Source organism: Lagenorhynchus albirostris, chromosome 16, assembly GCF_949774975.1.
Source record: "Lagenorhynchus albirostris chromosome 16, mLagAlb1.1, whole genome shotgun sequence".
NCBI classification, from domain to species: domain Eukaryota; kingdom Metazoa; phylum Chordata; class Mammalia; order Artiodactyla; family Delphinidae; genus Lagenorhynchus; species Lagenorhynchus albirostris.
Window position 1 is genome coordinate 53,902,583 of NC_083110.1, and position 21,766 is coordinate 53,924,348.

Consider the following 21,766-nt stretch of genomic DNA (forward strand, 5'->3'; position numbering starts at 1 on the left):
AAATGTTAAGGCTTGATACTTATTGCCAAACTACCATTCAGAAAAAAAGTCATCCCCCCCATCTCCTTGCACCTTTGCCAGCACTGGGTGTTAGAAGAAAGCGATTTCCACACGTGGTTCATCCTAAAACCTGAGAGCTAAACCTCCAGATTCATTTCATGAAAGGAGGAAGCTACATTAACAAGTCTGTGGAAATCTAATGCACACAGCCAGCTGATAGCCACGTGTGGACAGCAAGCAGGGGTTCTCAGGACAGGAGGTGGTTCATCCCCATGGCCCCTGCTGGCTTCCCAGGGCAGGCCTGGTGCACAGCCTTCCTCTCCCACATTTGCCAAAGTGGTCCAATGCAGCAGATTGAGAAAGGGCTTCCTTAGAAGTGAGAGGGACTTCCCTGGTGGCGCACTGGTTGAGAATCTGCCTGCCAATGCAGGGGACAAGGGTTCGAGCCCTGGTCCGGGAAGATCCCACATGCTGCGGAGCAACTAAGCCCGTGCGCCACAACTACTGAGCCTGCGCTCTAGAGCCCACGAGCCACAACTACTGAGCCCACGTGCCACAACTACTGAGCCCATGCACCACAACTACTGAAGCCTGCGTGCCTAGAGCCTGTGCTCCACAACAAGAGAAGCCACCGCAATAAGCCCGTGCACTGCAACGAAGAGTAGCCCCCGCTCGCCACAACTAGAGAAAGCCTGCGCGCAGCAACGAAGACCCAACACAGCCAAAAAAAAAAAAAAAGAAGTAAGAGATTCCAGAAATGGTCAGGTCTGCCCACCGACACCTCCACCCAAGGTTTTCCTATTTGAGCTGAAACCCAGGGACTCCCTGTCTCGCCCGTCCTCAGGTTTGTTCTCCCCCCTCACAGTGAATCATTGGCCTCACATTCACTCAAATATACAAAATATACAACCTGCACAGATGGATTTCCAGGTTCAGGGAATGGTTCTATCTTCTGCAGTGCAATGGCAGCATGCACAATTCCAGAACTCTCTGCCTAGTTCCCTGAGCTGCCTGAGCCCTGGCGTTATCCAGTCAGGGTGGACCTCCTAGTACAGCCATCTATCCTCAGCCCCCGATAGAGGCAGCTTTCCTTCTTCCATGCTCTCCATTTATTTACTGAGCCCTGCTATGTTCCAGGCATTGCGCCAAGCCTGGGAGATGCAAAGGTGAATTAGACCCAGGCCCTTCGCAGGAGGGGCTCACCATCTCCGAGAGAGACAGTCATATAAACACGGTGCAATTTGATCAGAGAGAGAGATGCATTCAAGGTGCTGTGGGAGTTCAGCCGTGGAGCAAAGAGCTCTGTCTGTGAGAGGAAGGCTTCTTGGGGAACGTATCTTTTAAGCTGGGTCTTGAATGACACTGGGGAAAGTCAAGGTAGGGGAACTTGCCCCATGGATCCAAAGCGAATTAATGCTCTTTGGACACGAGCAGCAGAACTAAATTACGAACGCAGAACACTGTATTTCTTTGATCCTGCAATTCCACTTCTATAATTTACCTAATAGATTTACTCACTCACATGTGAAATGACATATGTTCAAGGCAACTTAATACAGCATTGTTTGCAAAGCAAAAGATTAGAAATAATCTAAATATCCATCAGTATGAAGATTCATTTCCTATAGCTGCTGTAACAAAATCTACAAACTTGGTGGCTTAACTCAACAGAAATTTATTCTCCCATAGTTCTGGAGGCCAGAAGTCTGAAATTAATATCGCTGGACTGAAATCAACGCAATGGCAGGATTGTGATCCCTCCAGAGACTCTAAGAGAGAATTCTTTCCTCTCCTCTTCCAACATCTGGTGGGGTTGCTGCTGGCGTCCCTTGGTTTGTGGCCACATCACTCTGCCTCTGTGATCACCTGCCTCCTCTTCTTGGTGTCAAATCTTCAATCTCCCTCTTTACAAGGACACATGTGATCGCATTTAGGGTCCACACAGATAAGCCAGGACACTCTCCCCATCCAAGAGCCTTAATTTAATCACATCGGCAAAGTTCTTTTTTGCCATAAAAGTAATATTCACAGGTTCCAGGGCTTAGGATGTGGCTACCTTCTTGGGGGCCATTATTCAGCCAACCACCAGATGCACCCACACAATGGAATATTGTGCAGACACTAAGAAGAACGAGGTATCTCTCTGTGTACTAATGTGAAATGGACTCCAAGGTATATTTAAAAAAATTAAAATTTATATAATTTAAACATATAAAGTTTAAATAATTTTTTAAAAATTAAGTGAGAAAAGCAATGAATTCAAGGATTGTGAGTAGCTCAAAGAATCAAGAAAAGAAAAGCAAGTACAGAATAGTTTGTATGGTGCACTACCAACCTATATAAAAACTACGCTATGTGTGTGTGTGTTTGTGTATCATCTCCAGAAGCACACACAATACATTGATAATAATGGATACTGCTGCGGGAGGGAATGGGGAAGTGGGGGAACAAATGCAGGGCGAAGATTTTTCTCTGAATATCTTTTTTTTTTAAAACCAGCCTTATTTATTTTTTTTTTTTTTTTTTTTTGCGGTACGCGGGCCTCTCACTCTTGTGGCCTCTCCCCCGTTGCGGAGCACAGGCTCCGGACGCGCAGGCTCAGCGGCCATGGCTCACGGGCCCAGCCGCTCCGTGGCATGTGGGATCTTCCCGGACCGGGGCTCGAACCCATGTCCCCTGCATCTGCAGGCGGACTCTCAACCACTGTGCCACCAGGGAAGCCCATAAACCAGCCTTATTGAGATATAATATACGTACCATACAATCCACCCATTTAAAGTGTACAATTCAGTGGCTTTTTAGTATATTTGCAGAATTGCACAACCATTACCACACTCAATTTTAGAACATTTTCATCACCCCAGAAAGAAACCCCTGACTCATCAGCACTCACTGCCCATTTCCCCCAACGCCCTGCCTCCAGCCCTAGGAAACACTAATCTACTTTCTGTGGATTCTCTTGATTATAGATTTACCTCTTCTAGACCTTTATATAAGTTGAATCATATAGACAAAGTCCCAAGAGTCACTGTATCCATGTCCGGCCAACAGTCACAGTTTCCATCCCTGAAAGGGTTAGACTACTTCTCAAATTCAATGCCAGTCCCCCTTGAGTACATTTGTAAAGTGAACTTACAATAATATCCATATATAAAATAAGAAGAAAAGAGGAGAACAAAGAAATTAGTTAATACACTAACAAACACACAGAGCAAGTAAAGGAAAAAAATGTGCATGGCTGCTACATAGAGTCCCCAGTCTGCAGCTGGTCGCAAGCCCATAGTTGATATTCATAAATTCCTTCTTCCTTTACTCATTCATTTAGGTTCCCTTCGCTGCCTACCAATACCTCAGCTGTCAGGGTCCTTTACTTGGCGGAGTGACCCAAACCTTCATTGCTGAAAGATCTGAATCCTCAGTGGCCCCATCTTTTGTTGGTTGCTATAGTTTTCCATTAACTTCTACAATTTATGTGGAAGTACTAAGAGGTGCCCCAAAGTTGCAGATATAGTTGTTCTGCCCTGTTGCATAGCAGCACCCAATTTTTCCAATTTTTTGGTTTGAGGAGCCCAAAATGGCCAAGTGGCAGACTCAGTTCAATGGAATCATTGTGGTGTCCCCTGACGGAAGCATTCTGCCATCAGAACTAAGGCCTTCAAACCAGCAGAACTCAAAGTTACACAGACAGGGGAAAACAATTCTGCAGGTAAGTTATTAGATGTAACAGTGAGAGGAGACCCTCCCATTTCCACCCCTTGACTACTGCGGAGAAACAGCCACAGATTCAAAGCACATAGTGCATCCCGTAAGACAGAACCCCAACTTTTCAGGCCAACTGGTACATAACCGAGTCTTCAGTAGGCCATCCCATAGTTCCATCAGGCCAACTGCTTCTGGGTTGGCATGTGGTGGGACTAGTGAATTCTTATGTGTATGAATCTGTTGCTGCACTTACATTGCTCTGAAATGTGTTCCCTGGTCAGAAGCAATACTATGTAGAAAGAATACCAGGACAGTGAATGAAGTTTGCTGTGAGCACACAGATGGTTGGGTTGGCAGACGCATTTCAGGAAGAGGTAGCAAATCCATATCCAGAATAAGTGTCTATTCCAATGAGGACCAAATTGATGCCCCGCCATGATGGAAGAGGTCCAGTATAATCAATCTGCCACCAGACGGCTGGCTGACTGATTCCCTCACCTCCAGGAATGGTAAGCTTCTAAAATGTCTGGAGGGCATTTCTTTCCTTTTTTTCCTCATTCACTCAACAATTTTCTGAGCCCCCCTGGGCCCAGCCTGGAAGTGGCACTGCAGGGGCTGGGCTCTTGGCCACTGTGTCAAGCTCAGGTTTTTTTTTTCTCATGTACAAAGGGATATGAGAAACAGTATGGCTGCAACTGCCACGTCTCAAACAGCAAAAAGAGCACTGAACAGGGAGTCCAGAGCACCTGACTTCTAGTTCTAGGTCGGCCATCAACACCCATGGGATGTGAATTGCAGCAAGTTGCCTCACTATGCTCAGTTTCCCCATACTTGAAACAACAAAAGCCCCAGGATAGCAGGTACCACTGGTAGACCAAGGGTGTGATGGTTGGACCAGCTCCCCTTGGATGCAGGCCACAAGGGAGTCAGTTGTCCACAGAAGATTTTTTAAATTGTCAACTATGGGGAAGGGGGAAGGGTAAGCTGGGCCGAAGTGAGAGAGTGGCATGGACATATATACACTACCAAATGTAAAATAGATGGCTAGTGGGAAGCAGCTGCATCACACAGGGAGATCAGCTCTGTGCTTTGTGACCACCTAGAGGGGTGGGATAGGGAGGGTGAGAGGGAGGGGAGATGCAAGAGGGAGGGGATATGGGGATATATGTATACATATAGCTGATTCACTTTGTTATACAGCAGAAACTAACACAACAATGTAAAGCAATTATACTCCAATAAAGATGTTTTAAAAAATTATCAACTAATAGTTGATCTGCTTTTTATTATCACCATATACCTGCAGTTCTAAAGAATGTCAATGAGAAAATACTCACCAAAAATGCCTTTCGTTTGCCTAAGTTCTAAACAATTGCTACCATTACTATTGTTTTACTAACATATGTATAAGCTTTATATTAGCATGCTTTTACTACTTATCCTTTAATAAACATATTTTACATGGATATTAACTTGGAGAACTCCCAATTATTCAATTGCCCCAGACACACATGGACCCAGCTACATGTGTTTATTTCTAGAGTAAGTTTATAATGGAATCTTTTCAGCTTACTTCTGGCTAAAATTTAAACAAATAAATTAAAGACGGAGATTGAAGACTGGTTCCCACCCACCTGATCGCTAACTCCTAAGGCATTAACTGGGGGGAAGGTCACCTGCGCCATCTGGTGGCCGAAATGGTGATTACAGGCACATGTACCTGGACGGTCTTATCCCCGAAGGCAGCTCAGGGGAGTAGTGTAGTGAGATGTGGTGGCTATTGAGCTCTTGAAATGTGGCTTATCAAAATTGAGATGTGCTGTAGGTGTACATAACATACTAGATCTTGAAGACTGAATGCAAAAACACGTAAAATATTTCACAATTGTTTATAATGATTAAATATTGGTTTTATATTTATTGCATGTTGAAATGATAGTATTGGCGCAGGGAAAGCAGCAGGGAGGTTTAATTAGACAAGCCAGGCCCAGGGCTGATTGCATCCCAGGTCTGTCTAGACAACAATGAGCATGTCCCTTCACTTCCCAGGGCCTTATCACATTTAATCATCAAAATCATGGGATTTTGATGATTAAATGTGATAAGGCATATAAAACTCCTCAGGTGCAGTGGGTGCTCAATAGAAGTTGGTTTCCTTCCTCTCAGAGCTGATCAAAGTGCCGGGAAAACTAGAGGAGGTGGCCTCCCCTGAGCACCAACAGAGGCTCTTGATTTGCTTCTCTTTTCCCACATTATTGCTAAGTTGCAGGTGCCTTAGCTGAGTAATCAGGCTCCCTAACTGTGGAGGACCAGCTCCAGCTGTGGCTCTCCTGGGCAGCCCCCAACCCTTGGCACCAACTAGGCACTCTGCACCCTTCCAGGCAAGACCGAGTCTGCCTTTCGGCCTAGGTGTCTCGCACTCCACACACCTACTCCTCCCCTTCCCGCAGTGAGCTGCCCCTCCCCTCCAGCCCCTGCATTCCACACCCACGACTGGTGGGTCACAAAGTGCTCACTCACTGCCACCTCTACATCAGCGGTTCTCAGTGTTGTCCCTGGTCCGGCAGCATCAGCATCACCTGGGAACTTGTTAGAAATGTAAACAGACCAACTGAATCAGAAACTCCAGGGGAAAAGCCAGCAATGCTGCAACACATCCTCCAAGTGATTCTGATGGTCAAGTTCAGAGCCACTGCTCTACAAAACCCCGCTCAGCCACCAGGCCTGTTCTCAGCTCCTATGTCAGGTCTCACCTTCTCCCCTGCCACCCACTCCATCCTGTGACCCCCATTCTATTGTGGAGAAATTCTCCCGATACTTGAAACTACCCTATTCTCTTCCCCTTCACCACCTTGCCCACAGTAATGCTGACCAAACCTCAGTCATAGCAAACCTCTGCATTTCTGTCACATAGGCAGGCCACTTTTCTATTTCTTACTCAACAGTTTTAAATTTGACACTAGTTCAAATATACACTTTAGGGACTTCTCTGGTGGTGCAGTGGATGGGACTCAGTGCTCCCAATGCAGGGGGCCCAGGTTCAATCCCTGGTCAGGGAACTAGATCCCACATGCATGCCATAACTAAGAGTTCACAGGCCACAACTAAGGAGCCCTGGAGCCACAACTAAGGAGCCTTCCTGTGGCAGCTAAGACCCGGCACAACCAAAAGTAAATAAATAAACAAATATACAGTTTAGCCTGGCCCTAAAGAATCTATAAATTCAGACAGAATACAAGTTATATTTTTCTGTTGCACATTAAAATAAACACTATAAAATTTGGAGAGTTCATCCAAAGTACCACCTAAAAGTCGTTTTGGGGAAATAGTGCCTTAAGTGTGGCCTGGCTCTCCCAAAACACACTCTACCCACCCTGCCCATCCCCCAGAGCCTCAATTTCTCCTTTGCCTCTCATCTAACTCCACACTTCCATCAGTACTACCTTCCTGGACCACTTAGTCCCACCCTTTCATCCACCCACCCATGACTCTGACATCCCTGAGGACTCCCCATGAAACATCACCAGCCCAATAAATACATACGGGATGACTGAACTCTGGGCCACCAAGATGTCCACGTCTGCTCCACAGCACCCCAGACCCCCATCCTTACATACTCTGCTCTATGCAGTACCTCCAGGAAGTGTCCCTGGGCCTCCCTGCCCCAGTCTTTTCACCTTCTCTCTAAGAGCTAAACCCTTAAATCATTAGTACACAGTTAAAAATAATTTCCTTCATGCCCCTCAAAATCTAGTCCAGGCTGATCTGGACTAGACACACGCACACACACAGATTTTCTATTAGGGTATAATATACATCGAGGAAAGCACACATAAGTGTACAGTTCAATGAATTTTCACAAACTGAACACACCTCTGTAACCAGCACCTGAGAACTTCCTCTTTCCCACTTGCCATTAATTACTGCCCACCGTCCACTCCCACCCGAGAGTGAGCACTCTATCTTCTAGTAGCATAGATTCATTTTGCTCATTTTTGTACTTATATATATGAAATCATATGGTATGCACTTTTATGTCTGGTCTTCAGCCATATTGTTATACGTAATTATAGATCATTTGTTCTCATGGCTGTGTAGTATTCAAAATTCCACTGTATTACTTTCCTATTCCTGCTGTAGCAAATTACCACAAATTTAGTGGCTTAAAACAACACAGACTTATTATCTTACGGTTCTGGTGGTCAGAGGTCAGAAATGGGTCTCCTTGGGCTAAAGTCAAGGTGTCGGCAGGGCTACATTCTTTCTGGAGGCTTGAGGGAAGAATCTATTTCCTTGCCTTTTCCAGCTTCTAGAGGCCACCCATATTCCTTGGCTCATGGCCCCTTCCATCTTCAAAGCCAGCAATGACTGGTTGACTCTTTCTCATATCACATCACCCCAACTCTGATCCTTCTGCCTCCCTTTTCCACATTTTAGGAATCTTATGACACTTGGCCCACCCTAGTAATCCAGGATAATCTCTTTAAGGTCAGCTGATTAAGCCCTTAATCCATCTGCAACCTTAATTCCGCCTTGCTATGTAGGATAACATATTCACAGGATGTGAACATCTGGGCGGTGGCCTTATTCCACCTGTCACATCCACCACGCATCCATCCATTGTACTGTTGATGAGCATTTGGGTCCTTCCAGTACGAGACTGTTGGTGAGCATATTTCTGTTGGGTTTAGACATATCAGTGGAATAACTTACTTACAGGCTAGGTGGCCAGCTTTAGCAGACACTGCCGATTTTTCCCAAAGTGGTTGAACAAATATAACACTCCCACCAGCTACATATGCATTCTACTTGTGCTCTGTGTTGCAACACTTGCTATTTTCCATGGCTCTCACAGACACCAGATGCTTCCTTGCCCCTCTGCCTTTCTTCGTGTCTGCAGGGCCCAAAATGTTTCACCTCCAACCATCCATGCATTTCCATTGCTGTTTCCAGGAAGCAAAACATTGTTGGAGAAAATCAGGCCATCTTCTGACCCAAATTACAAATTTGTGTGGCTACCTGTGGGCACTTATGGCCATTCAACAAGCCTATTACTTATAGAATCTTATGATGACAGCAACTTCAGGGGCCACGTATACTCCATCCTCTCACTCAGAGCAGTTATATCACATGCACCATGATTGGTCTCTCATGTGCCCTCCAGAAAAGCTTCCCCAAATCTCTCAGCTGGACTCTGTGCCCCGCTCTCTGCTTCGACAGCACTCAGCTCTACCTTGCCACCTCCCACATCACATTAGAATCCACTGTCTCTCCCAGTGCACTGTGTCACAGGGGCAGAACCCAGATGATTGGACACAGCTCCTGCCCTTGCATCTATCGCTCAAGGCAGGAAAGCTCAAGTTCTCCTGTGTTCCTTAGTGACAGGCACCACCAGTCTCAGCACATTTTCATGCAGGAAGGAACCAAACAGCTTCTCCAACAGATGATCTTTCTATTATTGGACAGGTCTGATCCAGTTCAGTACATTTACTAAGAGCCTCCACTGTGCCAGGTGTTGTATGAGGCATTGTAGAAACAATATGAAGAACAGCTCCTGCCTTCAAGGAACTCAGGTCTCCAAAAGCCTCACTCTTCTCATTTCCTGCCATGGGCCCCAGAAACAAGGGTCCTCCCTCCTCCACCTCAAAAGAGATACAGTCAGCCAGGGAGTGAAAGGAGGCAGAGCCAATACACTAACTACAATTTAGGAGATGGGATTAGTGACAAAAATAATCTCCAGTGATAGAAATGAGACGGCAGCCTGGGGCAGGCACAGGGTGACTGACTGTAAAGTGGAACAAGAGAACTATCTGGAGTGATGGGGATGTCATACCTCTTAATTGGGGCGTGAGCTACAGGGATGTATACATCTGTCAAAACTTATCAAACAGTACGCTTAGTAGAGTTGATTTTAAAAGAGAGATGGTTTCAAGTCTCCGCACTGCCTCTCACTGCCACTCACTGGATGGATCATCTCAGCCCCAAGTCACCATCTTTCCAAATCTCTGTTTCTGTCTGTAAAACGTCATTTGTGAGCTAGTTCAATGATTTTCAGGACTGATTTTTAAAAATCTTACTCTAAGCCAGAGACAAGGGAGCTCCCTGGCTGAAGCGGGCGTGGGGAACCTAGTGTCCTCAGACCCCCTTCCCTCCTCACAAGGACCCTGAGGGGGCACCATTACTGCTAAGTCCCAAACAGATCTGACTGGCTCTGATTCTATGTCTGTCTCTGCTTCAGACTAAATATATCCCCTTTTCCTTCAAACCAGATGGTTTCCAGATTCCTCTGGAAAGAGCAGACTTGGGAGAGGGAAGCAGAGACCAAGAAGAGGACTATCCTCTCCTCTCCACTCTCCTCCTCTTTCCTGGTTCATTCAACGCAATACACACAGCAAGTGTTCAAGAAGTGGCTGCAGTACAAGACCCCTCATTAATGGTCAATTTCAGCCACAGTCAAGGACTTCATAAAGCCTGGATTACTGGGGCATGAGGTTTCCACTAAATCCCAGGGGCTTTTCATCAGGGAGAGGCAGAAGGCCCTGGCCCTGGGCCTCCCAAGCTGAACAGAATGACTAATGGGTCCTTATGCCCAGGACAGTGGGTCATGGAGGAGGGAGGTTACATTTTTAATGTTTTCTCTCCTTTTCTGATTAGCACAGCTTCCCTTTGTGCTTTCAGTAGTTCTCTGCATCTAGGAATAGAAAAAGCCTTTTTTTTCTTTTCATTAGACCTTGTCAGTTTTATTCCAGTGGGTTTTTTAAAAAATGAAATAACAACTTTACTGAGATATAATTCATATACCATACAATTAACCCATTAAAAATGTACAATTAGGGCTTCCCTGGTGGCGCAGTGGTTGAGAGTCCACCTGCCAATGCAGGGGACACGGGTTCGTGCCCCGGTCCGGGAAGATCCCACATGCCGTGGAGCGGCTGGGCCCGTGAGCCATGGCCGCTGAGCCTGCACGCCTGGAGCCTGTACTCCGCAATGGGAGAGGTCACAACAGTGAGAGGCCCGCATACCGCAAAAAAAAAAAAAAAAAAAAAAGTACAATTAAATTTTTTTAATATATTCAGAGTTGTGCAACCATCACCACGATTGATTTTAGAACATTTCATCATGCGCAAACGAGACTCCATGCTCATTAGCAGTTATTCCTCATTTCCTCTCAACCACCCCAGCCCTTGGCAACCAATCACGAATCCACTTTCTGTCTCAATGGATATGCCTATTTTGGATATTTCGTAACAATGGAATCATACAATATGTGATCTTTTGTGTCTGGTTTCTTTCACTTAGCATGTCTTCAAGATTCATCCATGTCATACAGTATATTAGTACTTTATTCCTTTCCATTGCTGAATAATAGTCCATTGCATGGCTATACCACATTTTGTTTATTCATTTGTTGATGGACATTTGGGTTGGATCCACTTTTTGGCTACGATGCATAATGCTGCTTTGAAGGTTCGTGCACAGTTTTTGTGTAGACATGTTTTCATTTCTCTGGGGTATATATCTAGGAGTGGGGTTGATGCATTATATGGTAGCCTTATATTTAACCTTTTTTTTTAAAAAAAAGCCTTCTTAATACCCACAAATTTCAGTTTCCACACTTCATAGCTAGATTTTCATCCATATGAAAATACAGGACACACACACCACCTACAGTGAATTCATTAACTTAAAAAATATTTTGATGGATCACAACATGAACAACACTAAACGGCAGCACCCCTCTGGGAGAGAGGCAATGCTTGGCATACACCCTGACAAAGTCCCCTTGCAGGAAACCCACTGCCCGCAGGGCGGCAGCCCACTGGTACACACCTGTGAGCTGGATCACACTGAGGATTCCCAAAGCCAGCCATGAATGGCAGGAGCCAATCCCAGAGAAGCCAAAGGATAAACCTGTCACTGCTTTTCCTCTGTCCTCCCCTCTCCTCTCCAGGGCAGTCTCAGGACTAAAAGAAAAGAGAAGATGTGGCCACAGAAGTTGATGGAGTTGAGGAATAGGTTCTGGGGGAGAAAGGACAGACTAGGATTAGAGCCCCAGGGGGTGTGGAAAATAGTAATAAAAGTCATACATGTAATTTAATATTTTCTAGCAGCCACATTAAAAAGATAAAAAGAGATAAAATTAATTTTAATGGTATAATTTTATTAACCCAATATATCCAAAATGTGAAGAAGTAATCAATATAAAAATTGAGACATTTTTATATTTTCCTTTTCTTAGGAAGTCTTTGAAATCTGAGTGCATTTCACACTGAGAGAACATCTCAGTTTAGAATGGCCACATTTCAAGTGCTCAAAATCCACATGTGGCCAGAGGCTACCATATTGGGCAGTGCATATGGGAGAGCAAAGAAATGAGGAGACTCTCCCTGAGTAGTGCCCAGCAGTCGGGGGGTGCCGGGAAGTGTGTTTCAGTGGACGCCCACCCTCCTGTGTCTGGACACCATTCCTGGAAGGCACACAGCTGCTGTCATCCCCGAACCAGCACTGAGCAGCTCTGGAGAACGTCCTGTGCAGAACTGGGACCCAGCCAGAAGCAGCACAGCAGTGTGCAGATGCCACGTGGGGCTCATGGGCCAGATCCCAACCATGGAGGACTTGTGTTTGGCTCCCATGTGTTTTTAAATCTCTTGAGTGGTTGTCGTTTTCATGACTTTACATTTCCTTCCTGGCTCCTGTAGACATTGGGGTATGTAACCCCTGCATACGGTTCCTGAAGTCGGGCAGCCCTGCATGTTAACTTTGACTCTACCACTTTTTAGTTGACAACAGATACATTAAACTCTTCATATGTGTCTTTTACTATAAAATTGGAGGTATGAATACTTCAGAGATGTATGATTTTAATGAGACAAGGAATTAATTGGCTAGTACAAAGCTTGGTGCATAATAAGCACTCAATAAATTGTGGCATTCATTTCTCATTCACAGACATGAATTCCTTAGAGTCCATACTATATTCCTCTTCCAGTACTGGAAAACTGGGAAGTACATGCACAGGAGGAGTTCTTAAAAGCAGCCCCCACTTCTATACATTGACATTGAGGAATGGCTTCTGTGCTCACAATTTTAAGGCAGTCTGTTTCCCTTCTCTGTTGCCCACCAGTATGGCTCTATTGAATTAAGCATTCCTCAGTACCGAGGCATTGAAAAGACTGATTTCCAGGAATAAAAGGGGAAAGCTAACGATGACACCAAGGGCCCCTCCTGCTAACCTCCATGCTGGTTCCAAGGTCGAAGTCTCTGGGGATCTGGGCATTGGATGCTGCAGATAAAGGATAAGATATTAATGAACAACTTGGCCATTGTTCAACCCTAATTTTTGCTTTCTGTTTTTGCTTTTTATGGGGAAATTAAGAGGCTGGGACTTAAAAGAAGCATCTAAACAAGCTTGATGGTCCCATCATGACCCTCTAGCCTGGGGCTCAGGCTTCTTCACCATTCCTACCCGCCCCATGCAGTGTGCTTCTAATTCAGGAATGTAAGTGGGAGCAAAAGTGGGCAGCCCGCCACAGGGCACAAAAGCCCTGGAAGGGGGGAAACTAAGGAAGATTCTTTCTCCCCAGTTCTCTCTTTTCCCATCACCCCTTCCCACTGTTTTTTTGTTTTTGTTTTTTTGCCACACCGCGTGGCACGTGCGATCTTAGTTGCTCAACGAGGGATCAAACCCACGCCCCCTGCGTTGGAATGGCAGAGTCTTAACCACTGTACTGCCAGGGAAGTGTCCCACTTCCCGCTGTTTAATGCACATCTGCTTCTTCATTCCTTTCTGTGATTCATTATTAATGATTATGTGCTCAGCACTGTACCAGGCATTTTGATCCTCTTCCTGTTTTCCAGAATAACTCCTGTCCCTCCACCCCTTTTTCTTTTGCATTACTCTTGTTTCCCATGTACTATCTCTAAGAGTCACTCCACATTTCACTCTAAAAGAACAGAACTGGCTCCTTCTTCTATAGTAAATAATACAAGTTGGTCCTTAGCGGATGAGGAGAAAAGGGACAGTTTGAGCAGCACCTAGGGAGCGAACACAGCTCAAGAGGAGCACATGGGCAGGTAACGGAGCAAAGACAGCAGCAGAGTTCTTATTTCTATTCCGAATTTAAGTAATTCCTTTGTTATCAAAAATAACTATGTCAGCATCAATAAGCTGCTGATTATAAAATGTATCCTTGGCAGAGAGAGAAAGAATTAACATTGAATGGATACTTGCCATCTGCCAGGCACTGTGTAAGGCTAGTGGTTCTCAGTATTTAGTGGTCAAGGACTCCTCTGGGATTCTTGTGGAAGCTCTGAAATCTCTCCCTTAGAAAAATTCAAACATACACAAAATTTTACATAGAATTACAGGAGCAAAAGATTCCTGAAGCACAATCACAGACTCCAGATTAAAACCTTTTACGCTAAGTCCTTACCTCTGAGAGTATGGCATCATTGAGACGACATTGTTATCCCCACCTTACAGAGGAGGGAACATGCCCAAGCCCATATACATAAGTGGCAGAAACAACATTTCAACCAGAGTTGTCTAAACACTACAACTTGCTGGCCTAGATGAAAATGTCACTTGGTTTTTACTGTTACTATAAATATCACTCCTTATTTTTAAACGAGGAAATAAAGATTATGTGTGAAACTAAAATCTGTGCAAAGCATTCTAGACTCAGCCAAGGGAAATCAGGAAGCTCAAAATTCCCGGAGGTTCCAATCCCATTTCCTATCAGCCAAAAGCCCTACTGCCCCTGAACCCACCCACCCAGCTGGAAAACAAACCAAAGATGCACTTTTCTTAGATTTCATATTCCTCAGAACAAGAGGCAACCTCTATCATAATAGCTCAATTAAACTCAAAAAAAAATTTTTAAGAGGCAACCTCTCTTTAAAATAATCCATCAAGGACTTCCCTGGTGGCTCAGTGGTTAAGAATCCGCCTGCCAAGGCAGGGGACACGGGTTTGAGCCCTGGTCCCGGAAGATCCCACATGCCGCGGAACAACTAAGCCTGTGTGCCACAACTACTGAGCCTGCGTTCTAGAGCCCACGAGCCACAAGTACTGAAGCCTGCGCACCTAGAGCCCATGCTCCACAACAAGAGAAGCCACCGCAATGAGATGCCCACGCATTGCAACGTAGAGTAGCCCCCGCTCGCCACAGCTAGAAAAGCCCACACGCAGCAACAAAGACCGAACGCAGCCAAAACTAAATAAAATAAAATAACTTTATTAAAAAATAATAATAATCCATCAGTCAAATGTGAATTAAGAGACCAGTCAAAGCCTATAGATATGAAACAAAAGAAATTTAATTTCAGAATATTACATGAATATAAAAGAAAAACAACGCATATGTTTCTTTACAGTTACATATATATATAAATATATATATATGATATAGTTGAATAAGAATGAAAAATAAAAAATGGTTAGACAGTTAAGAAACCTTGTTTCTCTTGTTGAGCAAGCTTGGGGATAGCGAAAAGGCAATCCTTGCTATGAAGAAAGGACCCTGGGGCAGGAGTGTTTTCCCCAACCAGTTCTGCTGGTCCCCAAACATGTCCCGGGGAGTGCTCAATGGCTCTTTAGCACCTGCTGTGGCCACGCACACTCCAGTTTCCATGGTAACCCAAGCACTCAGGCTATTAAGTACTTACTCCACCTCCTTGCTAGCCCACGCATCCACTCTCCACCTGCGGAAGGAGTTCAGCATTACCTGTCTAGGAAAGCCAGCTCTCCTATAGTGTGTTTTAGATTGGATTAATTACTACTGGTCTGAAAAGCTTGTGCATCTTAGAAACCCAAATCTTCCCCAAATTCTAGAGCAATCCTGCCAATTGCTAGTATCCAGTTTGGATCAAGGTCCTGTCTTCAGTACCAAGGCTTCCAGATGCAGGAGGGCAGGGATGAGGCTCTCTCCTGGGGAAAGGAGTTCTACTTAGAAAAGACTTCAGAATGAGAGCCATCAGTTTCAAGCATCTGTGCGAGGCCCTGTATGAAGGAAGCAGACAAAGTCCAGAGAAGTCATTCCCAAGATGGCTTCCCCAGTTATGCATGGCCACACAGCTAGTCACTCTGGGACCATAGGTTCTCCTAGAAGGCAGTATTTTAAACCGTATCCTAACACAGGTTTCTGTGAGAAAAGCTGAACAGAAACACTGCTGTTCCAGAGGAGAGAATGGCCCTGCTCTGACACTCTGGAACCACTGGCTTTCTTACAAGCCAGCAAAACAGCCACCTCTGGAACACCCAGTGGTCAACAGTTAACCCTATACTACTCCATTTCCCAAGGGTACCCCCTCGTCATTCCTAACTCTGGAAAGACATTCAGGGTAACGAGCTTGTGGAGGATCAACTGCGGTTTCAGTTATGATCAGATACCACCTCCTTTAATATGTTTTGGCACTCAGGTACAATCAGTATCACCTAATCCTCTATTCACTGCTGCAATGGAGTCTTTCAAACCAGATTCATTGGTCCCAGTGCAAAAGTCAACCATTGTAAAAGGTTAGAAACTCCAGTGCCCATGGTTTTCACTGATTCAACCAGTATAGCTCGCCCAGTACAGATGTGAATCAAGGAAGTGGTCTGCATTTTTTATGCTTGAGCCCTCTGGCATAAATACACTGCCCCATAGCGATATCACATCAAAACCCATTGCAACTGACCCCAGAAAGAAATGAAATTTTAAAAGCAACAAGAGGCATTTCCAAAGAGATTGTTCCAACACAAAAAATAAACATAGAAAACAGAGTTTTAAAATATTATAGATTTTAAAAATTGTTAAATACTGGCTCAAAAATATCTGCCCACCAAGTCAGAAGGGCAACAGTACCCTTCCGTAGCAAATGCTAAAGGGTTTTTGTTTTTGCAAAGATTCCGCAGGATTAAAATAGTTACATATTATAAGGCAGAAGGTTACTCTGTTTATTTCTCAAATTTGGATTCCAACTAGTTCACAGCTTCTGTTAAAAAAGAAAAAAGAAGGAAAAGACCTATCATACCCTTACAGCAAGGGAAATCATATTTAATAAATACTTTAATGAAACACACATACCCAAATACCCAAATAAACTGCCCAAGGGGGCAAGCTATATAAAAGCATGTGACAGACATCTCTCACCACCCCAGCCCTGGAACACGAACCTGGATTACCAGTTGCATTCAACCAAAGAAAGTCTCCTAAATCTCAGCTACCTCCCTTAAACAGAACCACAGAACAAACTCAATGACAAGGAGGTATCAGGTCACTGCTCTGCTCTCTCCACCTATGCCAGACCATGTTTAACAGACCACACCACTACGGAATGAGACACTTAGACAAATAAAGAAAGCAAGTATCAAGTTAAGGGAGAACACACTTTAGCCTAGGGGCTTCCCTGGTGGCGCAGTGGTTGAGAGTCCGCCTGCCGATGCAGGGGACACGGGTTTGTGCCCCGGTCGGGGAAGATCGCACATGCCACAGAGAGGCTGGGCCCGTGAGCCATGGCCGCTGAGCCTGCGCGTCCGGAGCCTGTGCTCCGCAACAGGAGAGGCCACAACAGTGAGAGGCCCGCGTACCGCAAAAAAAAAAGGAAGAAGAACCCTACACAAATGAACTTGCTAATAAGTATTTTTAAGAATTATATAAAACTGCTCTAGAGAAAGGGGCTTCTGAGCAGTTTTATACTCCTAACCATCTATTGTTCACAATCTATCAAGTTGGACAGCCAAATTTTACATTTTTCTCTACTACTGCTGTTACAGCAGCAGAAGAAACAGAAAATACGGAAGCCAGGACTGACATTCGGATGCAAAACCAAACTGTGCTCCCCAGACTCATCTTTTGCTTCAGCAACAACACAGCATTCCAACTGTTTAAAAATAGGTCAGCAAGTCATGGTTTGCTGGGCCACTGCCCCCCACTGAGGCCTGACTCAGTTCTGGCACACAGGGTGAGAAAGGTTACACACCGACCAGAGCAGCCACAGACTAACGTTCCCACCTGCCCTGCTGCTCTCTGGGCGGTGAGTTCTCACACTAGATCAGAGCCATGCCACTGCTCACCTCAAACACATGTGAACATCCCAACACGGTCAAAGCTCCAGCCCATCTCCACACTACTCCCTATGCCCATCTTGACAAGGAGACGGGTGGGCCAGCAGCCACCCTTGAACATGGGTGATAAACCACAACTGCTCCCAAATAAGAGCATTGTCTACTTTAAATCTCTCAGCCCTGTGGAGACTGATGCTCACTTCCTCCCTCTGACTCCAGCTGGCTCTCAGGAGACAGTCCAGCCTGCACACCTGATCCCTTAGAAGGATGCAATATAATCCCACCCATCAAGAGTTGTCCTGGCCATAAAGCCAGCCCCATCCTAGTCCCCCTCCAGAGCTTCCACTACATACAGGAGTTTCAGCAAGTCTCAAGCAAGCTGTTGGTGATATTCCTTGAGTCCCAGTGATTTGTCACAGAAGTACTGGCACCACACTGGCACCAGAGCTGTTTTAGGCGAGAGGAAACTGAATGAAGGAAAGGAGTTCAGCAACCACACAACTATTTTTTTTGCGGTACGCGGGCCTCTCACTGTCATGGCCTCTCCCGTTGCGGAGCACAGGCTCTGGACGCGCAGGCTCAGCGGCCATGGCTCACGGGACCAGCCACTCTGCGGCATGTGGGATCTTCCTGGACCGGGGCACGAACCCGCGTCCCCTGCATCGGCAGGTGGACTCTCAACCACTGCGCCACCAGGGAAGCCCCACACAACTATTTTGACATCACTGAGGAAAGGGGAAGAGGGGAAAGGACAGAGAATGGAGGGAGGGAAGAAGGGCCACAGTTTAATATTATTTGTTTAAATATTGTATCATTCTGAATTCTCCTTTTTTGATACTGCAGGCCAAATACCTACAATCTCAGGCCCAAGAAATAATAAAAGAATTTCCAGGAAAGCTATAAATTCTTTGGACAAAAATAGGTATTGAGGAGTAAAGCCTCATAAGTTAAAGAGCTTTCGCAAAGCTTAAGGTGAAAAAGAGAGGAAAGACATCTGGCTTAGAGCCCATTTCGATTTTTTACCTTTTAAAATACACAAACAACAAATAAACAAGAAACAATAACCAAAACATCTCCCAAAACTATCAAAATAGAGAAAAGCCCAAGCTATCAGTTAAAAATAACATCAATCCACCAGGATTGACAGCACTTTTTAAAAAAATCACTGGCAGTTGAGCACAGATTTCAAATATTTTAAAAATAGAATCTGCCTAAACAAATACATGGAATGAGCACAGGAGTCTGCCTGGTTCTACTCATTTACTGTGCTGTCTACGCCGACTTGGCTGGTTAGTGGTTTCCCCATAACGTTTTTTTTAAAGAGAGAGAGAGAGTCGCTAGCACTGGTTCAGCAGGCAGAGTCTGTAGATGTCACCCACTGAGTGGGGCTAGAGGCGTCAGTCAAGTCACAGGATTAGTTGGCTTTCACAATTCAACATGCAGCAAGCAAGCTGCAAGTCCAAGCTTCTCTGTGAGTGGTAATGGCACCTGGCCCACAAAAGAGAAAATTCTGGGTGGACAACAGGAAACCTCTGGATCCTTCAGAGGAATCCTAGGCTGAAAGAGAAAAAGGAGCATTAAACACATTTATAAATATTTATTTCTGCAAACATTCCACCCAAAAGCTAGAGAAATCTATACTTATTATTTTCTAAACTGAGGGAGCATTGTTTACTCTCTACCAAGTACACATCACTTTGTCCTCCTGCTCTAATCTCAGTTCATTAAATCATCTTAATGGCAGTAACAGCTACCTGTACTAAGTGCATATTTTGTGCTAGGTGTTGCTCTGAGTTCTTTATGTATATTGCCTCATTTACCCTCACAACAACCTGTGCATGAGGTAATGCTCTTGCTATTTTACAGGTGAAGAATGTGAAGCCTACACAAATAAACTTGCCCTAAGATATACAGCTATTAAGGCTGGGAACTGAGGTTAAGAATCTACCTGCCAGTGCAGGGGACACGGGTTCGAGCCGTGGTCTGGTAAGATCCCACATACCGCGGAGCAACTAAGCCTGTGCACCACAACTACTAAGCCTGCGCTCTAGAGCCCACAAGTCACAACTACTGAGCCCACGTGCCACAAGTACTGAAGCCCGCGGGCCTAGAGCCCGTGCTCTGCAACAAGAGAAGCCACTATGATGAGAAGCCCGTGCACTGCAATGAAGAATAGCCCTGGCTCACCACTAGAGAAAGCCCGCGCACAGCAACGAAGACCCAACACAGCCAAAAATAAAAACAAATAAATTAATTAATTTAAAAAAATTTTTTTTAATTAAAAAAAAGGCTAGGAACTGAATCCAAGCTTAACTGAATGCAAAGCTCATGTTCTTACCACCACTACACCTCTCACCAGCGAATGTTTACTAAATGCCTACTAGATGCAAGGCAGTCATTACTGGGGGGAAGAGAAGAAGACAGGGGCCACGAATATATTAAGTCTGGCCTTTGTCTTCCAGAAGAGAAACTAGCTACAGCGATAAGACAATACATGTGAAGCAAATATCTATGATAAATCACATTAAATGTCAACATTTTAGTAATGTCAATAAGAGTTCAAAGGAAAAGCTATATCTGTCTGGGTTAGCCAAAGAAGGTTTTGAAGACGAGGTAGGGTTTAGGCTGGGCTTTGAACAATGGGTAAGATTCTGACTGCTGAAAATAATGCCCATTAATAAGTAGGTGCTGAATCAGCAGTTCTCATCAGGGAGTGATTTTGCCCCCTCCCATGAAGGGGACATTTGGAAATGTCTGGAGGCATTTTTGGTTGTCACAATTGGGGGAAGGGTGCTACTGGCATCTAGTGGGTAGAGACCAGGGATGCTAAATATCATACAATGCACAGGACAGCTCCCCACAACAAAGAATTATCTGACCTAAAATGTCGATAGTGCCAGTTGAGAAACCCCATGCGAAATAAATGTCTTTGGGAGTACACTATTGATGATAATAAAATTGCATTATCTTCTTCAAAAAATACTTGTTCCTGGGCTTTCCTGGTGGCGCAGTGGTTGAGAATCCGCCTGCCAATGCAGGGGACACGGGTTCGAGCCCTGGTCCAGGAAGATCCCACATGCCGCGGAGCAACTAAGCCCGTGCACCACAACTACTGAGCCTGCGCTCTAGAGCCCGTGATCCACAACTACTGAGCCCACGTACTGCAACTACTGAAGCCTATGTGCCTAGAGCCCATGCTCTGCAACAAGAGAAGCCACCACAATGAGAAGCCCACGCACCACAACGAAGAGTAGACCCCGCTTGCCGCAATTAAAGAAAGCCTGTGCACAGCAAGGAAGACCCAACACAGCCAAAAATAAATAAATAAAATAAATAATTTTTTTTAAAAAATACTTGCTCTTTTTATAAAATCACCATCAAAAAAATCGTAAAACAAATAGATGGCAGGCACTTGGATCTGGGGGCTTGGAGACTGAACAGAGTTCAGATCTGGAGGTGCAGGCTTGGGAGCAGATATCAAACAGAGAACAGAACTGAGCTGCAGAAGGAGATCAAACTGCTAAGAGGGGGACAAGCAAGAGCAGGAACAAGCAGAGAATTTAAGACAGAGCACTGAAAAACATGAAGAGGTGGAGGGGGAGGCAGACAATAGTAAAGCACTGCAGAGATGAAAAAAATTAAAGAGGAAGGAGGAGAAGGAGAATAGTGTGAAGTCATGACAGCCACAGGTGTTCCTAGTTAGAGTAAGTGAGCAGGGAGAGGGTAATGTGAAAATGCCACTGCTTAATCCAGTGGGAGGTCATTCATTATCTGTGGGCCTCCACTTTTCTGAATCACTAACATTTTTAAGAATCTTATAAAAACTATATAATCTCTCCTCCAGAAAAATGTACATATGCACCTACACATAAAATTCCATCAACAATACCAGGAACTTTATTAGAGCCCTTAGGAAGTCCACAGTTAACAGGAAGAATCCTGCTCTGAAACGTCTTGGTAAAATATTAAACTGACTTTTTTTTTTTTTTTTTTTGGCTGCGTTGGGTCTTTGTTGCT

At 44.9% G+C, this 21,766-nt stretch overlaps 1 protein-coding gene across 4 annotated transcripts in view; it reads right to left on the reverse strand.

Moving 5' to 3' along the window:
• Window positions 1–12,883: 12,883 nt before the first annotated feature.
• Window positions 12,884–21,766, reverse strand: part of ARHGAP19 (Rho GTPase activating protein 19) — a 60,304-nt gene continuing 51,421 nt past the window's right edge. Inside the window, exon 13 of one of the 4 annotated variants that reach the window (XM_060125358.1) lies at window positions 12,884–12,985. Coding sequence is in view for 2 of the 4 variants with exons in the window: in XM_060125356.1 (XP_059981339.1) it covers window positions 19,175–19,306 (132 nt within the window). In the remaining 2 variants the exon portion in view is untranslated. Of the gene's footprint in view, window positions 12,986–18,437; window positions 19,307–21,766 lie in introns of those variants that run through there. The other 3 variants (XM_060125356.1, XM_060125357.1, XM_060125359.1) reach the window with 3 other exon arrangements.